The sequence below is a fragment of the Mastomys coucha genome, unplaced genomic scaffold (assembly GCF_008632895.1).
Source record: "Mastomys coucha isolate ucsf_1 unplaced genomic scaffold, UCSF_Mcou_1 pScaffold12, whole genome shotgun sequence".
Lineage (NCBI taxonomy): Eukaryota > Metazoa > Chordata > Mammalia > Rodentia > Muridae > Mastomys > Mastomys coucha.
In genome coordinates this window covers 13,609,506-13,627,213 of record NW_022196894.1, presented here as the reverse complement: position 1 = coordinate 13,627,213, position 17,708 = coordinate 13,609,506, and the positions used below count along the sequence as shown (strand labels likewise).

Genomic DNA, 17,708 nt, shown 5'->3' with positions numbered 1-17,708 from the left:
TCTTCCTCCTCCTTCTCCTCCTCCTCTCTCTATTCCTCCTCCTCCTCCTCCTCTGTCTCCTCCTCCTCTGTCTCCTCGTCCTCTTCCTTTTCCTTCTTCCTCCTCCTCCTTCCTCCTCCTCCTTCTTCAATAGCTCATGTCTCTCTGCTTAGGGATGTCACTGCCCACAGTGAGTTGAAATTTCCTACATCAATTAGCAACAAAGACTCTGCCTCACAGATATGTCCATAGGTTAATCCAATCTGTTCAATTCTTCATTTGATGTTCTCTCTTCCCAGGTGACCATAGGGCTGTGTCAAGTTGACAGCTGGAGCTAACTATGAAATTCCATTTTTGCTAACATTGACATATAAGCACATCACTTAAAACTAACCTTTTTCTCTCTTGTTTATTCCCAAGATCTAACATCAATGTCATAATATAAAGTATACTACAATTTCAAAAGTCTCATGGTCTTTATCAACTCCAACATTTTTTTTTTTTAATTTTTTGAGACAGGGTTTCTCTGTATAGCCCTGGCTGTCCTGGAACTCACTCTATAGCCCAGGCTGGCCTCAAACTCAGAAATCCGCCTGTCTCAGCCTCCCAAGTGCTGGGATTAAAGGTGTGCACCACCACCGCCTGGCTGTATCAACTTCAACACTTTAAAGCCCCACTATCCCTTTAAAAATTCAGGGTCTCTTAACTGTGGGCTCTGTTGGAGTGTGGAAAAATACTTTTTTTATTCTAAGATGGAAAAACCAGGGTATATCAGATGAAAGCAAAACCAAACTCAACAGTATAAGTCAATGTTTGATATCTGGGGCCCACTCATGATCTTCTGGTCTCCAAAGGCACCTCTCCAGCTCTGCCATCTGTAACACACACAGCTTGTCTGGTAGGCTCAGGCAAGCCTCACTCCACACCTGCCTCTGTCCTTTGTAACTCCAATATGGTAGAGTCATCCCTGTAACTGAGTCTGTACTCTTGACCAATGGCCTCTCCTGGTCTCTCAATTAACTCTGACCTGCCATGTGGTGCCAAGCCTCAGCTTTTCCCAAAGACTTCTTTGGTCCTAGGGTTTCCTCTGCAACTGAGGTGATACCTTCACCAATAGCCTCTTCTGGTCTCCCTATAGGGAGACTCCCTGCCACACAGTGTCTAGCCTTAGCTGCTCTCCATAATTTCTCCATGCCTTCAAAATCATCACTGCAGGGGACATTATAAATCTTTGAAAACTACATCTAATTATGAATTGGGCTGTTGGATTCTGTATAATTTTTTTCATTTCATTTCTGCTTGACAGCGCCAGGTCCTCTCAGCTCTCAGTCAGATTGCAAAGCATTCTGTGGACTTGGCAGAGATGGTTGTTGAAGCAGAGATTTTCCCTGTTGTTCTAACCTGCCTGAAGGACAAAGATGAATATGTGAAGAAAAATGCTTGCACCTTAATTAGAGAGATTGCAAAGCACACGCCTGAGGTAAACCAAAACCAAAACCAAAAACCAACCAACCAACCAACCAACCAAACAAACAAAAAAGTAGCTCTACATTGCTAAATATTCTATAGGGCACAAAGTTCCTTTAAGTTGAGAACCATTGAATTTTAGTAATTTAGTTGGAGTTTAAAATACTATTTCTAATCACTTATAGCTTTCCATTTCTAGTTGTAGTATCTGTGGACCTCTGTCACTCTCACCATTTTATATCAGCTAGAAGCAATGAGATGGTATGTTCCATTTCTGGATTGGTTCAGACCACAAAGATTTCCTGGCCCAAGGTCAAGACTTGATTTACGTGTGAAGAATACCCCCTACAAAGCAAGTCTATGTTCTATCCTTTTTCTGTGGGTGCTTTGCTTAACCAGTTTTAATTTTATTGCACACTAGTTTCTGTGTTTCATTTATCTTTATTTGTATGGATTTTTTTGTAATTTTGAAGTACACTCAGCTTTGTAGTATGGCCAGCCAACAGGCAAGGGGTTAGACTATTCCCAGTGTCTGAACTTTCAGTGATTCATATAAGCTGAAGAAGTAATGAGTTATGAACTAGCTCTAGGTGAAGGATTTTAACATTAATTATAACAGGGACAGAGATTTTTCCACTGATGTGGAGAAAATTGAACTACAGAACAAGGTTCTTCTCAGTGACTGTAAACAGCAGAATGTTCTCACACGTCTCTTTAGGAAGGACAGTAGTTTCTATAAGTCATATTTCAATTTTGATCAGTTGTGGTTTTTTTTTTTCAGTCCTAAATAAGGTGTAGTCAAGCTGTATTTAAAGAGCATCTCATGTCTGGGCTCTTGCTCTTTTTCCCTCAGCTCTCACAGCTGATTGTTAACGCTGGAGGCGTGGCTGCCGTGATTGACTGCATCGGATCCTGCAAAGGGAACATACGGCTGCCCGGCATCATGATGCTGGGTTATGTGGCAGCTCATTCTGAGAACCTGGCCATGGCGGTGATTATCTCCAAGGTGTGCTCACTTCACACTTAGTGACGTAGTAGGCTAACCTAGGGTGGAACTGTAAGTTGTTGTTCTCCGTCATTAGAGAAAGTATAACTGAACAGTGGTGAAAAGCAATCACCCACCTTTTCAGTTGCTCTGCTGTTAAGTTCAGTACTTGTCACCATGTTTCCTTGAGTGACCTTTAAAAAAACTGAGGTCACAGAAAACATTTTACTCAGTTTCTTGTTCCAATAGTTCATCACCACCTTTAAGTATCACTGTTACCTGAAACTTCTCTGTTAAGTATATGTATATATTAAAGGATTACTCTGCATATTTACAAACATGGCCAGCAACACTATGGGTAAAAATGTCATAGCTGGGTTGTGGCACCTGCCTTTAATCCTAGCACTTGGGAGCTGAGTGGATCTCATGAGTTTCAAGTCAGTTGCATCTTCATAGCAGATCTTGTCTCAAGAATCAAAACCAAACTGAACAAGATAAAGAAGAACCTGTTATAGATGGCTGGACCATGAGTCATTTTTGTCTGTTCTCAGTGGTCTCTATCTTTCCCCTTCCTGTCACTTGGATATGAAGATAGCTCTCACAAACTGAACGAGATAAAGAAGAACCTATTATAAATGGCTGGACCATGAGTCATTTTTGTCTGTTCTCAGTGGTCTCTACATCTCTCCTCTTCCCGTCACTTGGATATGGAGATAGCTCTCACAAACGTCTTCTTTCCTTGGGTACAGGCTGTCAGCACGGACACACAGCAGACAGCAGGGCTCTGGGTGCTATTTTTATTTATTTTTTATTTTGACTTATCAATCTATGACTTTGTATAAACTCACTATGTAGAGCAGTCTGGGATATAGTAGATGCTCATAGAACATGCAGACATATTCAGACATGCAGATCTCCTGATGAATGCTTCAGAGGCAGTGTGCTCACGGCCCATGGTGAGCCTCTAGGGCATCTATCTTGTCAGCAGCACAGATGATCTGCTGTTGTTTGTTAACAGAAAGGTGTGTGCCTACACATCCTGCTAACGAGCAGCCTCCAAGTGTTATCTTCCATCTGTTCCATGAAGATGCTCTGTCCTTTTTTGTTTTTGTTTTTGTTTTTGTTTTTTCGAGACAGGGTTTCTCTGTATATCCCTAGCTGTCCTGGAACTCACTCTGTAGACCAGGCTGGCCTCGAACTCAGAAATCCGCCTGCCTGCCTCTCTCTGCCTTTGGGATTAAAGGCGTGTGCCACCACTGCCTTTGTCCTTTTATCCTGCTGTTTGTTTTTGTTCTTCTGTTATCATAGGCCATGGCGGTGATTAGAGCACTGGAGTCCTTTTAGATGAGTGGCCGTAGGATATGACTAGGGTTTTTGCTCCTTAGCTTCCATGTAGGAAGAACGATGCAAGTGCAGCAATTGATTGCCTCCCAGGCATCCAGCTCAGGTAGCAGGGATGCCTGCCCCTCTGCAGTGAAGGGGGCTGCTAGCCCTGCCTGTGGTTTTCCACTTTCCTGGAGATCAAAGTGGTGGCAGGAGTTTGAGATAAAGCAGAGAGCAATACAGCACTCTCTCCTTGTCCTAGTGATAATGCCTTAACACTAAAACAAACAAAACAAACCAGTTCAATTTTTGAGATTATAATATAATTATATAATTTTCTCTGTCTGTACACCAATTTTTCCGATATGAAATGGTCAGCTCTGAAAACAATACAAATGAAATTATACCAACCAGGCAGATCATATCCATGTATTTAGAAACACACAGACACACGTGTGCACACACACATGCACACACCCACCCACCACCACCACCACCACCATCACCACCATCAATTACTAAAAAAAGAGGCCATGAATTTGAAAGAGAGCAAGGAGAGTTAAATGGGAAGATTTTTGGAGGGAGGAAAGGAAGGTGCCTAATATTTAATGGCATCCTATAACTCCTCATGTCACTGTGTACTTATAACCAGTGGGGCTGTAAGACAGAGCTAGGGATTGGGTCCATGAGCCGTTTGCCTCTCCTTCTCTCCCTCAGTCTTGTTACATCTACCATGATGTAACGATGTGGACTCTTTAGAGTGTCATGTCACTCTGAAGATAGGTCTGGGCTTTTGTATTGATGGACACAGGAACAAAAAAAAAAAAAACAGATGAAGGACTGTGGTAGGTCTCTTCAGGAAATTGAACTACACCCAGTAAGGTGGAGGGGAACAAATGTGCCTAATCATTTCAACTTTTACCTGGTGTCACGACCTTTTGATACCGAGAGGGTTTTTTGGTACTGAATGTGAAGTCATTATTACAGTCTCAAATTAGAAACAATATGCTTGGGCTGGTGAGATGGCTCAGCGGGTAAGAGCACTGACTGCTCTTCCGAAGGTCCTGAGTTCGGATCCCAGCAACCACATGGTGGCTCACAACCACCCATAATGAGATCTGACGCCCTCTTCTGGTGCATCTGAAGACAGCTACAGCATACTATGCCGGAGGCGGGCCAGAGTGAGCCATCTGTACAGCTAGTGTACTCATACACATAAAATAAATAAATCTTAAAAAAAATTAAAAAAAAAGAAACAATATGCTTACCGAGAGTCTGGAATAAGAATTTTATTTGTTTTCCTTAGGGGCACAAACTGTAATGTGTTTGAGGTGTTTAAGTTAGTTATGTTTTTACTATTTAGTTAACATGGATGCTTAAGATAAAAATGTGATCATATGCTACTAGTGTAAAAAAAGGTTTCATTCCTACGCAAGCATTCAATGTGTTAGGATGAGCAAAACTCTACTTAGGTTGACCAAAATTAATAAATAAATGTGTGACTTCAAGAAAGATATTAGTGATATATATTCCACTTGCTCATATTATTGTGATTTTAGTCTATCTTAATAATGTTCTCAGATTTACTATAATTGGTAAAAATTAAATTAATGTGTGTGTGTGTGTGTGTGCATGTGTGAGTGTGTGAGTGTGTGTGTGTATGACATGTTGAGGAAGATTGAACCCAGGGTGGCATGTACCCTGGCAAGGGCTCTCTTTAGTCTGGTTCACTTTTTAAACAAGGGAGTATGCGTGCTTTATGGTCATAGAACAGTTCTAGTTGGTCACAGTAGCATTTGGTTTTGCCTGGTGTATGGCATCTGTTGTTCTTTTGAATGTCCCTCAATCTGGGCAGTAAAAATCAATAGAGATACCAGAGTTAAATTAGCTTGTTATAGATAATTAATACAATTTGATTCTAGTTAGTTTGTTACCCTAAATGGCAGGCCCCTTTAGGAGAAAGGGATGAAGGCCAAAGTGAGTTCTTCTGATGTCTGAGAGACAAGGGAAGATTCATTAAGTCCACTCTAGGTTTATAGATAACATTTGCTATTTGGGTCCCTGGCAGGGTGTACCCCAGTTGTCAATCTGCCTATCAGAAGAACCAGAAGATCATATTAAGGCTGCTGCTGCCTGGGCCTTGGGGCAGCTGGGAAGACACACTCCAGAGCATGCCAGGGCTGTGGCTGTCACAAACACTCTGCCAGTTCTGCTGTCTTTGTACATGTCACCGGAGAGCTCTGAGGACCTGCAGCTGAAAGTGAGTGCTTTGGGGAGATTGGTTAGATATAACTAGTTTTTAAAATATGTGATTTAAAAGTCTTTTTCAGAAAATTAATCATTTTATATACTTACATTTCAAATGTTTTCTCCCTTCCTGGTTTCCCTTCTGCAAAGCCTCATGCTATTCCCCTTTGCCTCTAAGAGGGTGTTCCCCCACCTACCCACCCACTCCCCCCTCCCCCCTCTAGCATCCCCCTTCACTGGGGCAACAATCCTCCACAGGACTAAGGGCTTCCCCTCCCATTGATGCCAGATAAGGCAGTCCTCTGCTACATATGTATCGGGAGCCATGGACTGACTCATGTATACTCTTTGGTTGGAGGTTTAGTTCTTAGGAGCTCTGAGGGGTACAGTTAGTTGATATTGTTGTTCTTCCTATGGGCTTGCAATCTTGTAACTTTAATTTTTTTCAAATCCTATTTTTAATGATGGCTCTTAAATGCTTTAACCTTCCTTGTAACTCACCACCCACCAGAGGTAGTGGGAAAGAAAGGATATGGTAAAAGTGGACCTGTTTAGAAGGGTTCTTAGGAGCAACATCTGTGTTGTCTGAAAATCAGCAGCTCATTTCACAGGTTAACAGGCAGAGGCAGCTCGATCCACTTACAAACACTTTCCAGATATACCAGCAGTCTAGTTTGGTGGAATCTCAGAGTAGTTTTGATTTGTACTTCCCTGATGACTAAGGATGTTGAACATTCCTTTAGGTGCTTCTTGGCCATTTGAGATTCCAGTTGAGAATTCTTTGTTTAGCTCAGTACCTCATTTTTTTTTCCCCATTGGATTATTTGGTTTTCTGGAGTCTAACTTCTTGAGTTCTTTGTATATTTTGGATATTAGCTCTCTATTGAATATAGCGTTGGTAAATATCTTTTCCCAATCTGTAGGTTGCTGATTTGTCCTATTGACAGTGTCCTTTGCCTTATAGAAGCTTTTCGGTTTCATGAGGTCCCATTTGTCAGTTCTTGGTCTCAGCCATTGGTGTTCTGTTCAGGAAATTTCCCCCTATGCTGATTGTTGGAGGTTCTTTCCTATTTTCTCTTCTAATAGATTCAGAATATCAGGTTTTATGTGGAGGTCTTGATCCACTTGGACTTGATTTGTACAAGGAGATAAAAATGGAACAATTTGCATTCTTCTGTATGCAGACCTCCAGTTAGTACCATTTGTTGAAAATGCTTTCTTTATTCCACTGTATGGTTTTGGCTTCTTTGTCAAAGATCAAGGGATCATAGGTGTGTGGTTTATTTATGGCCTTCAATTCTATTCGATTGATCTACCTGTTGGTCTCTTTACCAATACTATGCAGTTTTGATCACTATTGTACTGTAGTACATCTTGAGGTCAGGGATGGTGATTTTCCCAGAAGTTCATTTATTGTTGAGAATTATTTTTGCTATCCTGCATTTTTTGTTATTTCTGTTTTTGTTTTATTGTTGGGAATTGCTCTGTCTCTGTGAAGAATTGAGTTGGACTTTAGATGGTGATTGCATTGAATCTGTAGATTGCTTTTGGTAAGATGGCCATTTTTTCCTATGTTAATCCTGCTGATCCATGAGCATGGGAGATCTTTCTGTATTCTGAGGTCTTCTTTGATTTCTTTCTTCAGAGACTTGAAGCTCTTGTTGTACAAATCTGTCTGCTTAGAGTTACACCAAGATATTTTATATTATTTGTGAGTATTGTGAAGGGTGTTGTTGACCTAATTTCTTTCTCAGCCTGTTTATCTTTTGAGTAAAAGAAGTCTACTGATTTATTTGAGTTAATTTATATCTAGTCAGTTGACTGAAGTTGTTCATCAGGTGTAGGAGTTTTCAGGTAGAAGTTTTGGGGTTGCTTATGTATATTATCATATCATCTGCAAATAGTGATATCTTGACTTCTTCCTTTCCAATTTGTATCTCTTTGACCTCCTTTTGTTTTCTAATTGTTCTGGATAGAACTTTGAGTACTATATTGAATAGGTAGGGAGAGAGTGGAAAGCCTTGTCTAGTACCTGATTTTAGTGGGATTGCGTCAAGTTTCTCTCCATTTAATTTGATGTTGGCTGTTGGTTTGCTGTATATTGCTTCTATTATGCTTAGGTATGGGCCTTGAATTCCTGATCTTTCCAGGACTTTTATCCTGAAGGTGTGTTGAATTTTGTCAAATGCTTTCTCAGCATCCAATGAAATGATCATATTTTTTTCTTTGAGTTTGTTTATATAATGGATTACATTGATGGAATTCAATATATTGAACAATCCCTGCATCCCGGGTATGAAGATCGTGATGGATGATAGTTTTCATATGTTCTTGGATTCAGTTTTTGAGAATTTTATTGAATATTTAGCATCAATGTTCATAGAGAGATTGGTCTGAAGTTCTCTTTTTCTGTTGGGTCTTTGTGTGGTTTAGATATGAGAGTAATTATGTCTTCATAGAACAAATTGGGTAGAGAACCTTCTCTTTCTATTTTGAGGAATAGCTTGAGGAATATTGGTATTAGGTCTTCTATGAAGGTCTGATAGCATTAAATCCATCTGGTCCTAGGCTTTTTATTGGTTGGAAGGCTATTAATAACAGTTTATATTTCTTTAGAGGATATGGGACTGTTTAGATTGCTTATTTGATCCTGATTTAACTTTGGTACCTGGTATCTTTCTAGAAAATTGTCCATTTCATCCACATTTTCCTGTTTTGTTGAGTATAGGCTTTTGTAGTAGGATCTGATGATTTTTTTTTTTGGATTTCCTCAGTTTCTGTTGTTATATTTCCTTTTTCACTTCTGATTTTGTTAATTTGGATACTGTCTCTGTGTCTTCCCTCTGGTTAGTCTGGTTTTGTTGATTCTTTGAATAGTTCTTTTTGTTTCTACTTGGTTCATTTCAGCCCTGAGTTTGATTATATCCTGCTGTTTACTCCTCTTGGGTGTATTTGCTTATTTTTGTTCTAGTGCTTCCTGGTGTGCTATTAAACTGCTATTGTATGCTCTCTCCACTTTCTTTTTGGAGGCACTCAGACCTATGAGTTTTTCTCTTAGCACTGCATTCATTGTGTCCAATAGGTTTGCTTATAGTATACCTTTATTTTCATTAAATTCTAAACAGTCTTTCATTTCTTTCTTTCTTTCTTCCTTGACCAAGTTATCACTGAGTAGAGCATTGTTCAGCTTCCATGTGTATGTGGGCTTTCTGTTGTTTTTGTTTCTACTGAAGACCAGCCTTAGTCCATAGTGATCTCATAGGAGGCATGAAATTATTTCAGTCTTCTTAAATCTGTTGAGGTCTGATTTGTGACTGGTTATATGGTCAATTTTGAGAAAGTACCATGAGGTGCTGAGAAGAAGGTATATTCTTTTGTCTTCTGGAGATATCTGCTAAATCCATTTGGTCCACAATTTCTGTTAGTTTCACTGTGTCTCTGTTTAGTTTGTGTTTCCCTGATCTGTCCATTGCTGAGAGTGGGGAGTTGAAGTCCCCCACAATTATTGTGTGAGATCCAATGTGTGCTTTTAGCTTTAGCAAAGTCATTTTTAGGAATGTGGGTGCCCTTGCATTTGGAGCATAGATGAGAGAATTGAGAGTTCTTCTTGGTAGATTTTTCTTTTGATGAGCATGAAGTGTCCTTCCTTATCTTTTTGATGACTTTTGGTTGAAAGTCAATTTTATCCCATATTAGAATGATTACTCCTGCATGTTTCTTGGGACCACTTGCTTGGAAAATTGTTTTCCTGCCCTTTACTCTGAGGTATTGTCTGTCTTTGACACAGAGGTGCATTTTTGTATGCAACAAAATATTGGATCCTGTTTATGTATTCAGTCTGTTAGTGTATGTCTTTTTATTGGAAAATTGAGTCCATTGATGTTAAGAGATATTAAGGAATTAATATTAATGAATTGTTGCTCCCTGTTATTATTGATGCTATTTTTATGTTTGTGTGGCTATCTTCTTTTGGGTTTGTTGAAAGATTACTTTCTTGTTTTTTTTAGGGTGTAGTTTCTCTCCTTGGGTTGGCATTTTCCATCTATTATTCTTTGTAGGGCTGAATTTGTGGAAAGATATTGTGTAAATTTGGTTTTGTCACGGAATATCTTGGTTTCTCCATCTATGGTGATTGAGAGTTTTGCTGGGTATAGTAGTCTGGGTTGGCATTTGTGTTCTTGTAGGGTCTGTATGACATCTGCCCAGGATCTACTAGCTTTTATAGTCTCTGGTGAGAAGTGTGGTGTAATTCTGATAGGTTTGACTTTATATGTTACTTGACCTTTTTCCCTTACTGCTTTTAATATTCTTTCTTTGTTTAATGCATTTGGTATATTGATTATTTTGTGATGGGAGGAATTTCTTTTCTGGTCCAAACTATTTGGAGTTCTGTAGGCTTCTTGTATTTTCATATAAAAACAACAATAAGATAACAGTCTTACGTAGATGTTTGTCTACATCAATACTGAAAATACATAAGTTTTTCTCAATATAAATTTTAAATAACTCCAAACTATTTTTTTTAAAGATTTATTTTATTTATTTTATGTGTTATGAGTACACTGTAGCTGTACAGATGGCCGTGAGCTATCATGTGTATGGCTGCTGGGAATTGAACTCAGGACCTCTGCCAGCCCCGCTCGCTCTGGCGTAATTCACTGTAGCTGTCTTCAGATGCACCAGAAGAGGGCGTCAGATCTCATTACGGGTGGTTGTGAGCCACCATGTGGTTGCTGGGATTCGAACTCAGGACCTTTGGAAGAGCAGTCAGTGCTCTTACCCGCTGAGCCATCTCTCCAGCCCCAACTCCAAACTATTAAGTGTATATTTTAAAATAATACATCACTACTAGTATTTTTTAAAATGAATATAAATATATAACGTCTTTTTGTTTGTTTGTTTGTTTTGTATTTAGTAGAGTTTAAAATCTTGGCTTTTACTGTAGTACAAGCCCAAAATAAGAACAATTTTTAGACATTGGATTTCATTTTAATAAGGCTGTACTTCAATGACCCTTACATCACCAGAGGATTTTACCTCCATTGTAGCTAAGCTGAGAGTTGACAGTTCTGTTGCACCAAGGTATGAATTATAGGCGTGATTTTTGGATATAGACTTCCTGCTGTGGTCAAAGCTATTTGACTTGAGTGATTGTCTTCATTCTCAGCCCACAGAGTCAGGTTACATTCATTTAAGAAATGGTGTGTGTATTAAGATGGTCTATCCATAAAGTCATTCACCAACTGTTTCAATGAACAATGGTTCTGCTTGGAGGGTAGCACAGACATTAGGTGAGGGTAAGAATCTGGTTCATTGGCTGTGATAATTTGGAAAAGCATTCATCTCAGAGAAAGAGTAACTTATAAAGTCCTCTTCTTCAAACTTGATACAATAGTTACAAATGTCAAGCAAAGCATTCAGTTTCTTTGTTGTTCTCTTACAAGCCACCTCCCTAGTTAATCATCTACGTTTCTTTTGGCTGTATACTTTTGAAATATATAAGCTGTTCTGAAAACCATAGTATAGTGTAAAAATATGAAATAAACAATCCTACTAATAGAGAGGCTGAGATAGGAGAAGCATGATTTCAAGACCATTATGTGGTATTCAGCAAGATACTGTCATGAAGAAACAAGCTGAAAGTGTATATAAATTGTACAATATTGGACCTATTTCTCCAATTACCAAATTAGAGAGACCACTGAATGACAGCCAACAAATTTCTAATTCCTCATATTTTTGGATTTCAATTGATTAGGATATGTTGGTAATAATAATTTTCACATTAAGATATTAAGAAAAAGTAATTGTTACTTCCTGTTGTTTTTGTTGTAAGAGGTGGAATTGGGTTTGTGTGGGTTTGTTGAAAGATTACTTCTAGGGTATAGTTTTGCTTCTTGTGTTGGTGTTTTCCATCTATTATCCTTTGAAGGGCTGGATTTGTGGAAAGATATAATGTTAATCTCATTCTGTCATGGAATATCTTATTTTCTCCATCTATGGTGATTGAGAGTTTTGCTGGGTATAGTATCCTGGGCTGGCATTTGCGTTCTCTTAGGGTCTGTATGACATCTGCCCAGGATCTTCTAGCTTTCACAGTATCTGGTGAGAAGTCTGGTGTAATTCTGATAGGCCTGCCTTTATGTTACTTGACTTTTTTGCTTTAGTATTTTAAAATTCTTTCTTTGTTTAGTGCATTTGGTGTTTTGATTATTATGTGATGGGAGGAATTTCTTTTATGGTCCAGTCTATTTGGAGTTCTGTAGGCTGCTTGTATGTTCAGGGGCATCTCTTTCTTTAGGTTAGGGAAGTTTTCTTCTATAATTTTGTTGAAGATATTTACTGGCCCATTACCTTGGGAGTCTTCACTCTCTTCTATATCTATTAACCTTAGGTTTGGTCTTCTCATGTGTCCTGGATTTCCTGGATGTTTTGGGTTAGGAGCTTTTTGCTTTTTGCATTTTCTTTGACTGTTGTGTCAATGTTTTCTATGGTGTCTTCTGCCCCTGAGATTCTCTCTTCTATCTCTTGTATTCTGTTGATAATGCTTGCATCTATGACTCCTGATTTCTTTCCTAGGTTTTGTATCTCCAGGGTTGTCTCTCTTTCTTATTTCTTTATTGTTTCTATTTCCATTTATAGATTCGACGGTTTTGTTCATTTCCTTCATGTGTTTGATTGTGTTTTCCTGTAGTTCTTTAATGGAGTTTTATGTTTCCTCTTTAAGAGCTTCTAGCTGTTTACCTGTGTTCTCCTGTATCTCTTTGAGGGAGTTATTTATGTCTTTCTTAAAGTCCTGTATCATCATCATGAGAAGTGATTTTTAGATCTGAATCTTGCTTTTCCGGTGTGATGGTGTGTCTAGGACTTGCTATGGTGGGAGAATTTGGTTCTGATGATGCTAAGTAACCCTGGTTTGTGGTGTTCATCTTCTTACACTTGCCCCTTGCCATCTAGTTATCTCTAGTGCTACCTGCCCTTGCTAAATCTGACTGGAGCCTGTCCTTCCTGTGATCCTGGTTTTGTCAGAACTCCTCAGAGTCAAGCTGTCTCTGTGATCTTGTGATTCTGGGATCCTGAGCTTGTTAGAGCGCCTGGGAATGCAGCTTCCTCTGGGTGTTGTGGGACTGCCTGTGGAGCTTGCGGCCAAGGTCTGCTCAGGGGATTGGCCCAGAGTCTGGAAAGAACCTCTGTCACTGGGCTGGTGGAGTTCCTGTGTGCCTGGGTCCTGCTGGTCCCAGTTACTCCTGGTGTTAAGACAGATGTTGTGTCCTCTTCACCTCTGATCCTGGGTGTGTTAGAGCCCCTGGGAGTGGAGCTTCCTCTGAGTATTGTGGGATTCTCCTTCACTGCTTTTAATATTCTTTCTTTGTTTAGTGCATTTGGTGTTTTGATTATTTTGTGACATGAGGAATTTCTTTTCTGGTCCAATCTGTTTGTTCTTTAGGCTTCTTGAATGTTTATGGGTATCTCTTTCTTTAGGTTAGGGAAGTTTTCTTTTAGAATTTTGTTGAAGATGCTTACTTGCCGTTTTTTGGGAATCTTCTTGGTCTTCTATACCTGTTATTCTTAGGTTTGGTCAATTCATTGTGTCCTGGATTTCTTGAATGTTTTGATTTAGAAGCTTTTTGCTTTTTGTATTTTCTTTGAGTGTTGTGTCAGTGTTTTGTGTGGTATCTTCTATGCCTGAGATTTTCTCTTCTATGTCTTGTATTCTGTTGGTGATGCTTTCATCTGTGACTCCTGATCTCTTTCCTAGGTTTTCCATTTCCAGAGTTGTCTCTCTTTGTGATTTTTTTTTAGTTTCTACTTCCATTTTTATGTCCTGGATGTTGTTTGTTCAATTCCTTCACATGTTTGATTGTATTTTTCTGTATTTCTTTAAGAGATTTATGTGTTTCCTATTTAAGGGCCTCTATGTGTTTACTTGTGTTCTTCTGTATTTCTTTTAGAGAGTTATTTATGTCCTTTTTAAAGTCCTTTATCATCATCATGAGATGGGATTTTAGGTCTGAATCTCGCTTTTCAGGTGTGTCGTGGTATCCAGGGCTTGCTGTGGTGAGAGAACTGTGTTCTGATGTTGCCAAGTAGCATTGGTCTCTGTTGCTTATGTTCTTGCCCTGCCTCTCACCATCTGGTTATCTCTAGTCCTAACTGCCCTTGCTGTCTCTGACTGGAGCCTGTCCCTCCTGTGAGCCCGTGATCCTGGTTGTGTCAGAACTCCTGGGAGTCCAGATGTCTGTGATCCTGTGATCCTGAGATCCTGGGTGTGTCAGAGCTCTTGGGAGTCAGGGTACTTTTCAGGTGTGGGCAGAATGGATAGAGAGCCAGAGCCCAGGGTCAACTCTCTTGACTTCTTAATATATTTTGAATATTAACCCACTATCTAATGTTAAGTCCGTTTATAATGTTCTTTTTCTATTCTGTAGGCAGCTGTTTTGTCCTGTTTTGACATTGTTCTTTGCCTTACAGAAGATTTTCAGTTTCATGAGGTCCTATTTATTAATTGTTGATCTTAGTGCCTAAGCTATTGGTGTACTGTTGAGGAAATTGTCTCCCGTCCCAATGCATTCAAGGGTATTTCCCACTTTCTCTTCTATGAGAATTAGTGTATCTGGTATTATATTGAGGTCTTGATCCACTTGGATTTGGGTTTTGTGCAGGGTGATAAATATGGATCTATTTTCATTCTTCTACATGTAGAAATCCAATTAGATCAGCACCATTTGTTGAAGATGCATCCTTTTTTTTTCTTTATGTAGTTTTGGTTTCTTTGTTAAAAATCAAGTGTCCATAGGGTTTGGATTTGTTTCTGGGTTCTGTGATTTGATTCCATTAGTCAACCTATTTGTTTTTATGCCAATAACAGGTGGTTTTTATTACTATTGCTCTGTAGTAGAACCTGAAATTAGGGATAGTGATTTCTCTAGAAGTTCTTTTATTATATAGCATTGCTTTAGCTGTCCTGTAGTTTTTGTTTTTCCACATGAAGTTGAGTGCCATTTTTTCAAGGTCTGTAAAGAATTGTATTGGAAATTTGATGGATATTGCATTGAATCTGTAGATTGCTTTTGGCAGGATGGCCATTTTTATTGTTTTTTTTTTCTACCATTCTATGAACATAGTAAATCTTTCCATCTTCTGATACCTTCTTCAATCTCTTTCTTCAAAGACTTGAAGTTCTTTTCTTACTTGTCTTTCATTTGCTTGCTTAGAGTTACAACAAGATATTTTTTATAGCAATTTAAAGTTTCTCTCCATTTAATTTGATATTGGCTATTGGCTTTCTGTATATTGCCTTTATTCTGTTTAGGTATGTGCCCTGTATCCCTGATCTTTCCAAGGCTTTTTATCATGAAGGAGTGTTGGATTTTGTCAAAGTTTTTTCAGCATCTAATGAGATGACCATATAGACTTTTTTGTTTCAGTTTTTTTATATGGTAGATTACATTGATGGAATTTTATATATCGATCCATTCCTATATCCCTGGGATGGAGCCTCATGGTAGATGTTTTTGATATGTTCTTGAATTCAGTTTGTGAGATTTTTATTGAGTATTTTTGCATTGATATTCATAAGGACAATCAGCCTTAAGTTCTCTTTCTTTGTTGGGTCCTTGTGTGGTTTAGGTGTCAGCATGACTATGACCTCATAGAATGACTTAGGCAGAGTTCCTTCTGTTTCTGTCTTGTAGAATAGTTTGAGGAGTATTAGTATTAACTCTTCTTCGAAAGTCTGGTAGAATACTACAGTAAAGCCATCTGGCCCTGGGGTATTTTTGGTTGGGAGACTTTTAATGACTGCTTCTATTTTATAGGGGTTATAGGTCTACTTAGGTAGTTTACCTGATTTTGATTTAACTTGGTAAGTGGTATCTATTTCAAAAATCATCATTTCATTTCTAATTTTGTGGAGTACAGGCTTTTGAAGACCTAATGATTCTTGGCATTTCCTCAGTGTCTGTTATGTCCTTTTCATTTCTGATTTTGTTAATTTGGATATTGTCTCTCTGCCTTTTAGTTAGTTTGATTAAGGGTTTGTCTATGTTATTGATTTTCTTAAAAGAACCAACTCTTTGTTTCATTGATTCTTTATATTATCCTCTTTGTTTCTAATTGATTGATTTTAGCCTGGAGTTTGAGTATTTACTATTGTATACTCTTCTTGGGTATATTTCAGAGCTTTGAGGTATGCTTTTAAGTTGCTGGTATCCTCTTTGTTTCTAATTGATTGATTTTAGCCTGGAGTTTGAGTATTTACTATTGTATACTCTTCTTGGGTATGTTTCAGAGCTTTGAGGTATGCTTTTAAGTTGCTGGTATGGGAAATCTCTAATTTCTTTATGATGGCACTTAGTACTATGAACTTTCCTCTTAGCACTGCTTTCTTTGTGTCCCATTCATTTGGGTATGTTGTGCATCCATTTTCTTTGAATTATATAAAGTCTTCAATTTCTTTATTTCCTCCCAAACCCAGTGGTCATTGAGTAGAGAGATGCTTAGTTTCCATGACTTTGTAGGCTTTCTGGTGTTTCTGTTGTTGAAGTCTAGCTTTAATCTGTGATGGTCTGATAAGATATTCATTTCAATTTTCTTGTATCTATTGAGGCTTGCTTTGTGACTAGTCCATTTTGAAGTCTAGCTTTAATCTGTGATGGTCTGATAAGATATTCATTTCAATTTTATCTATTGAGGCTTGCTTTGTGACTAGTCCATTTTTAGAGAAGTGATAGTGGGATTAGATATTTTTCTGTTGCTATAATATAATTTTATGACAAATAAAAGTATAAAAGGAAGAATATATTTTGCCTCATAGTTCTAGAGGGATGAGTCCATTATGGCAGGGAAGTGTGAAAGAGGAAGAGAAATGGAAGTATTGTGGGTCTATAATACCCCAACCTGCCCTGCCACCACTACTGTACTTCCTATAGTAAGATCACATGTTCTAAGCCTCCCCAAACATCATTACTAACTGGGAAACATGTATTTAAATATATGGTCCTATGGATGACATATCTCACTCAAATGTATTATATTGTGACAGTAATATAATAAGATATGTTTAAAAACAAGAGTTTGTTTTAAGCTTATAAAATGTGTAGAAGAAAGATTGGATTGAATTTCTTAAATCTTACTTAATATATGAAGTAGTATTAGGGGCAAACTGTGTCAAATAGTAAAAGAACATGCACACCCACTCAGTTTGAGTATCTAAAGAAAAGTTTAAAATTCAAGAAAGTGATTACTGCTACTACATACAATGATAAAAGTTTTGCAAAATCTACTTATAAAATTTGCAATGTGAAGTGATCCTTCATTTCAATGGCATTTATAAACATTCAGTAACAAAATTAGAAGGCCTAAGAGAAAGAACATGTAAGCAAAACAGTTTCCTAGGACACATAGATGCATTGCAGCATGAAGTATGTAGTTTTCAGAAAACAGCTATGCACAGCTGTGCAGCATTCTAGAATGGAAGAGAAACAAAGTCACCAGCTTCAGAAGTAGCTGCAGCATGCCACAATTTCAGCAGGCCCCTCTGTCACATTGATGTTAAGGGCAGCACTACATGGTGTTGCTTTGAAAGCAGGAACAGTGCTGAAGGGAAGGCAGCATGGGTACATGCAAGGCCACCTGGGAACATGCCAGGCAGCATGGGGACATGCCAGACAGCTTGGGGACATGCAAGGCAGCATGGGTACATGCA

The 17,708-nt window shown here is 38.5% G+C and overlaps 1 protein-coding gene across 1 annotated transcript in view; it reads left to right on the top strand.

Moving 5' to 3' along the window:
- Positions 1-17,708, top strand: part of LOC116085637 (sperm-associated antigen 6) — a 49,766-nt gene that overhangs the window by 15,463 nt on the left and 16,595 nt on the right. The window contains exons 6-8 of the mRNA XM_031363222.1: positions 1,286-1,459; positions 2,300-2,452; positions 5,823-6,014. Coding sequence (XP_031219082.1) covers positions 1,286-1,459; positions 2,300-2,452; positions 5,823-6,014 — 519 coding nt within the window. The remainder of the gene's footprint in view (positions 1-1,285; positions 1,460-2,299; positions 2,453-5,822; positions 6,015-17,708) is intronic.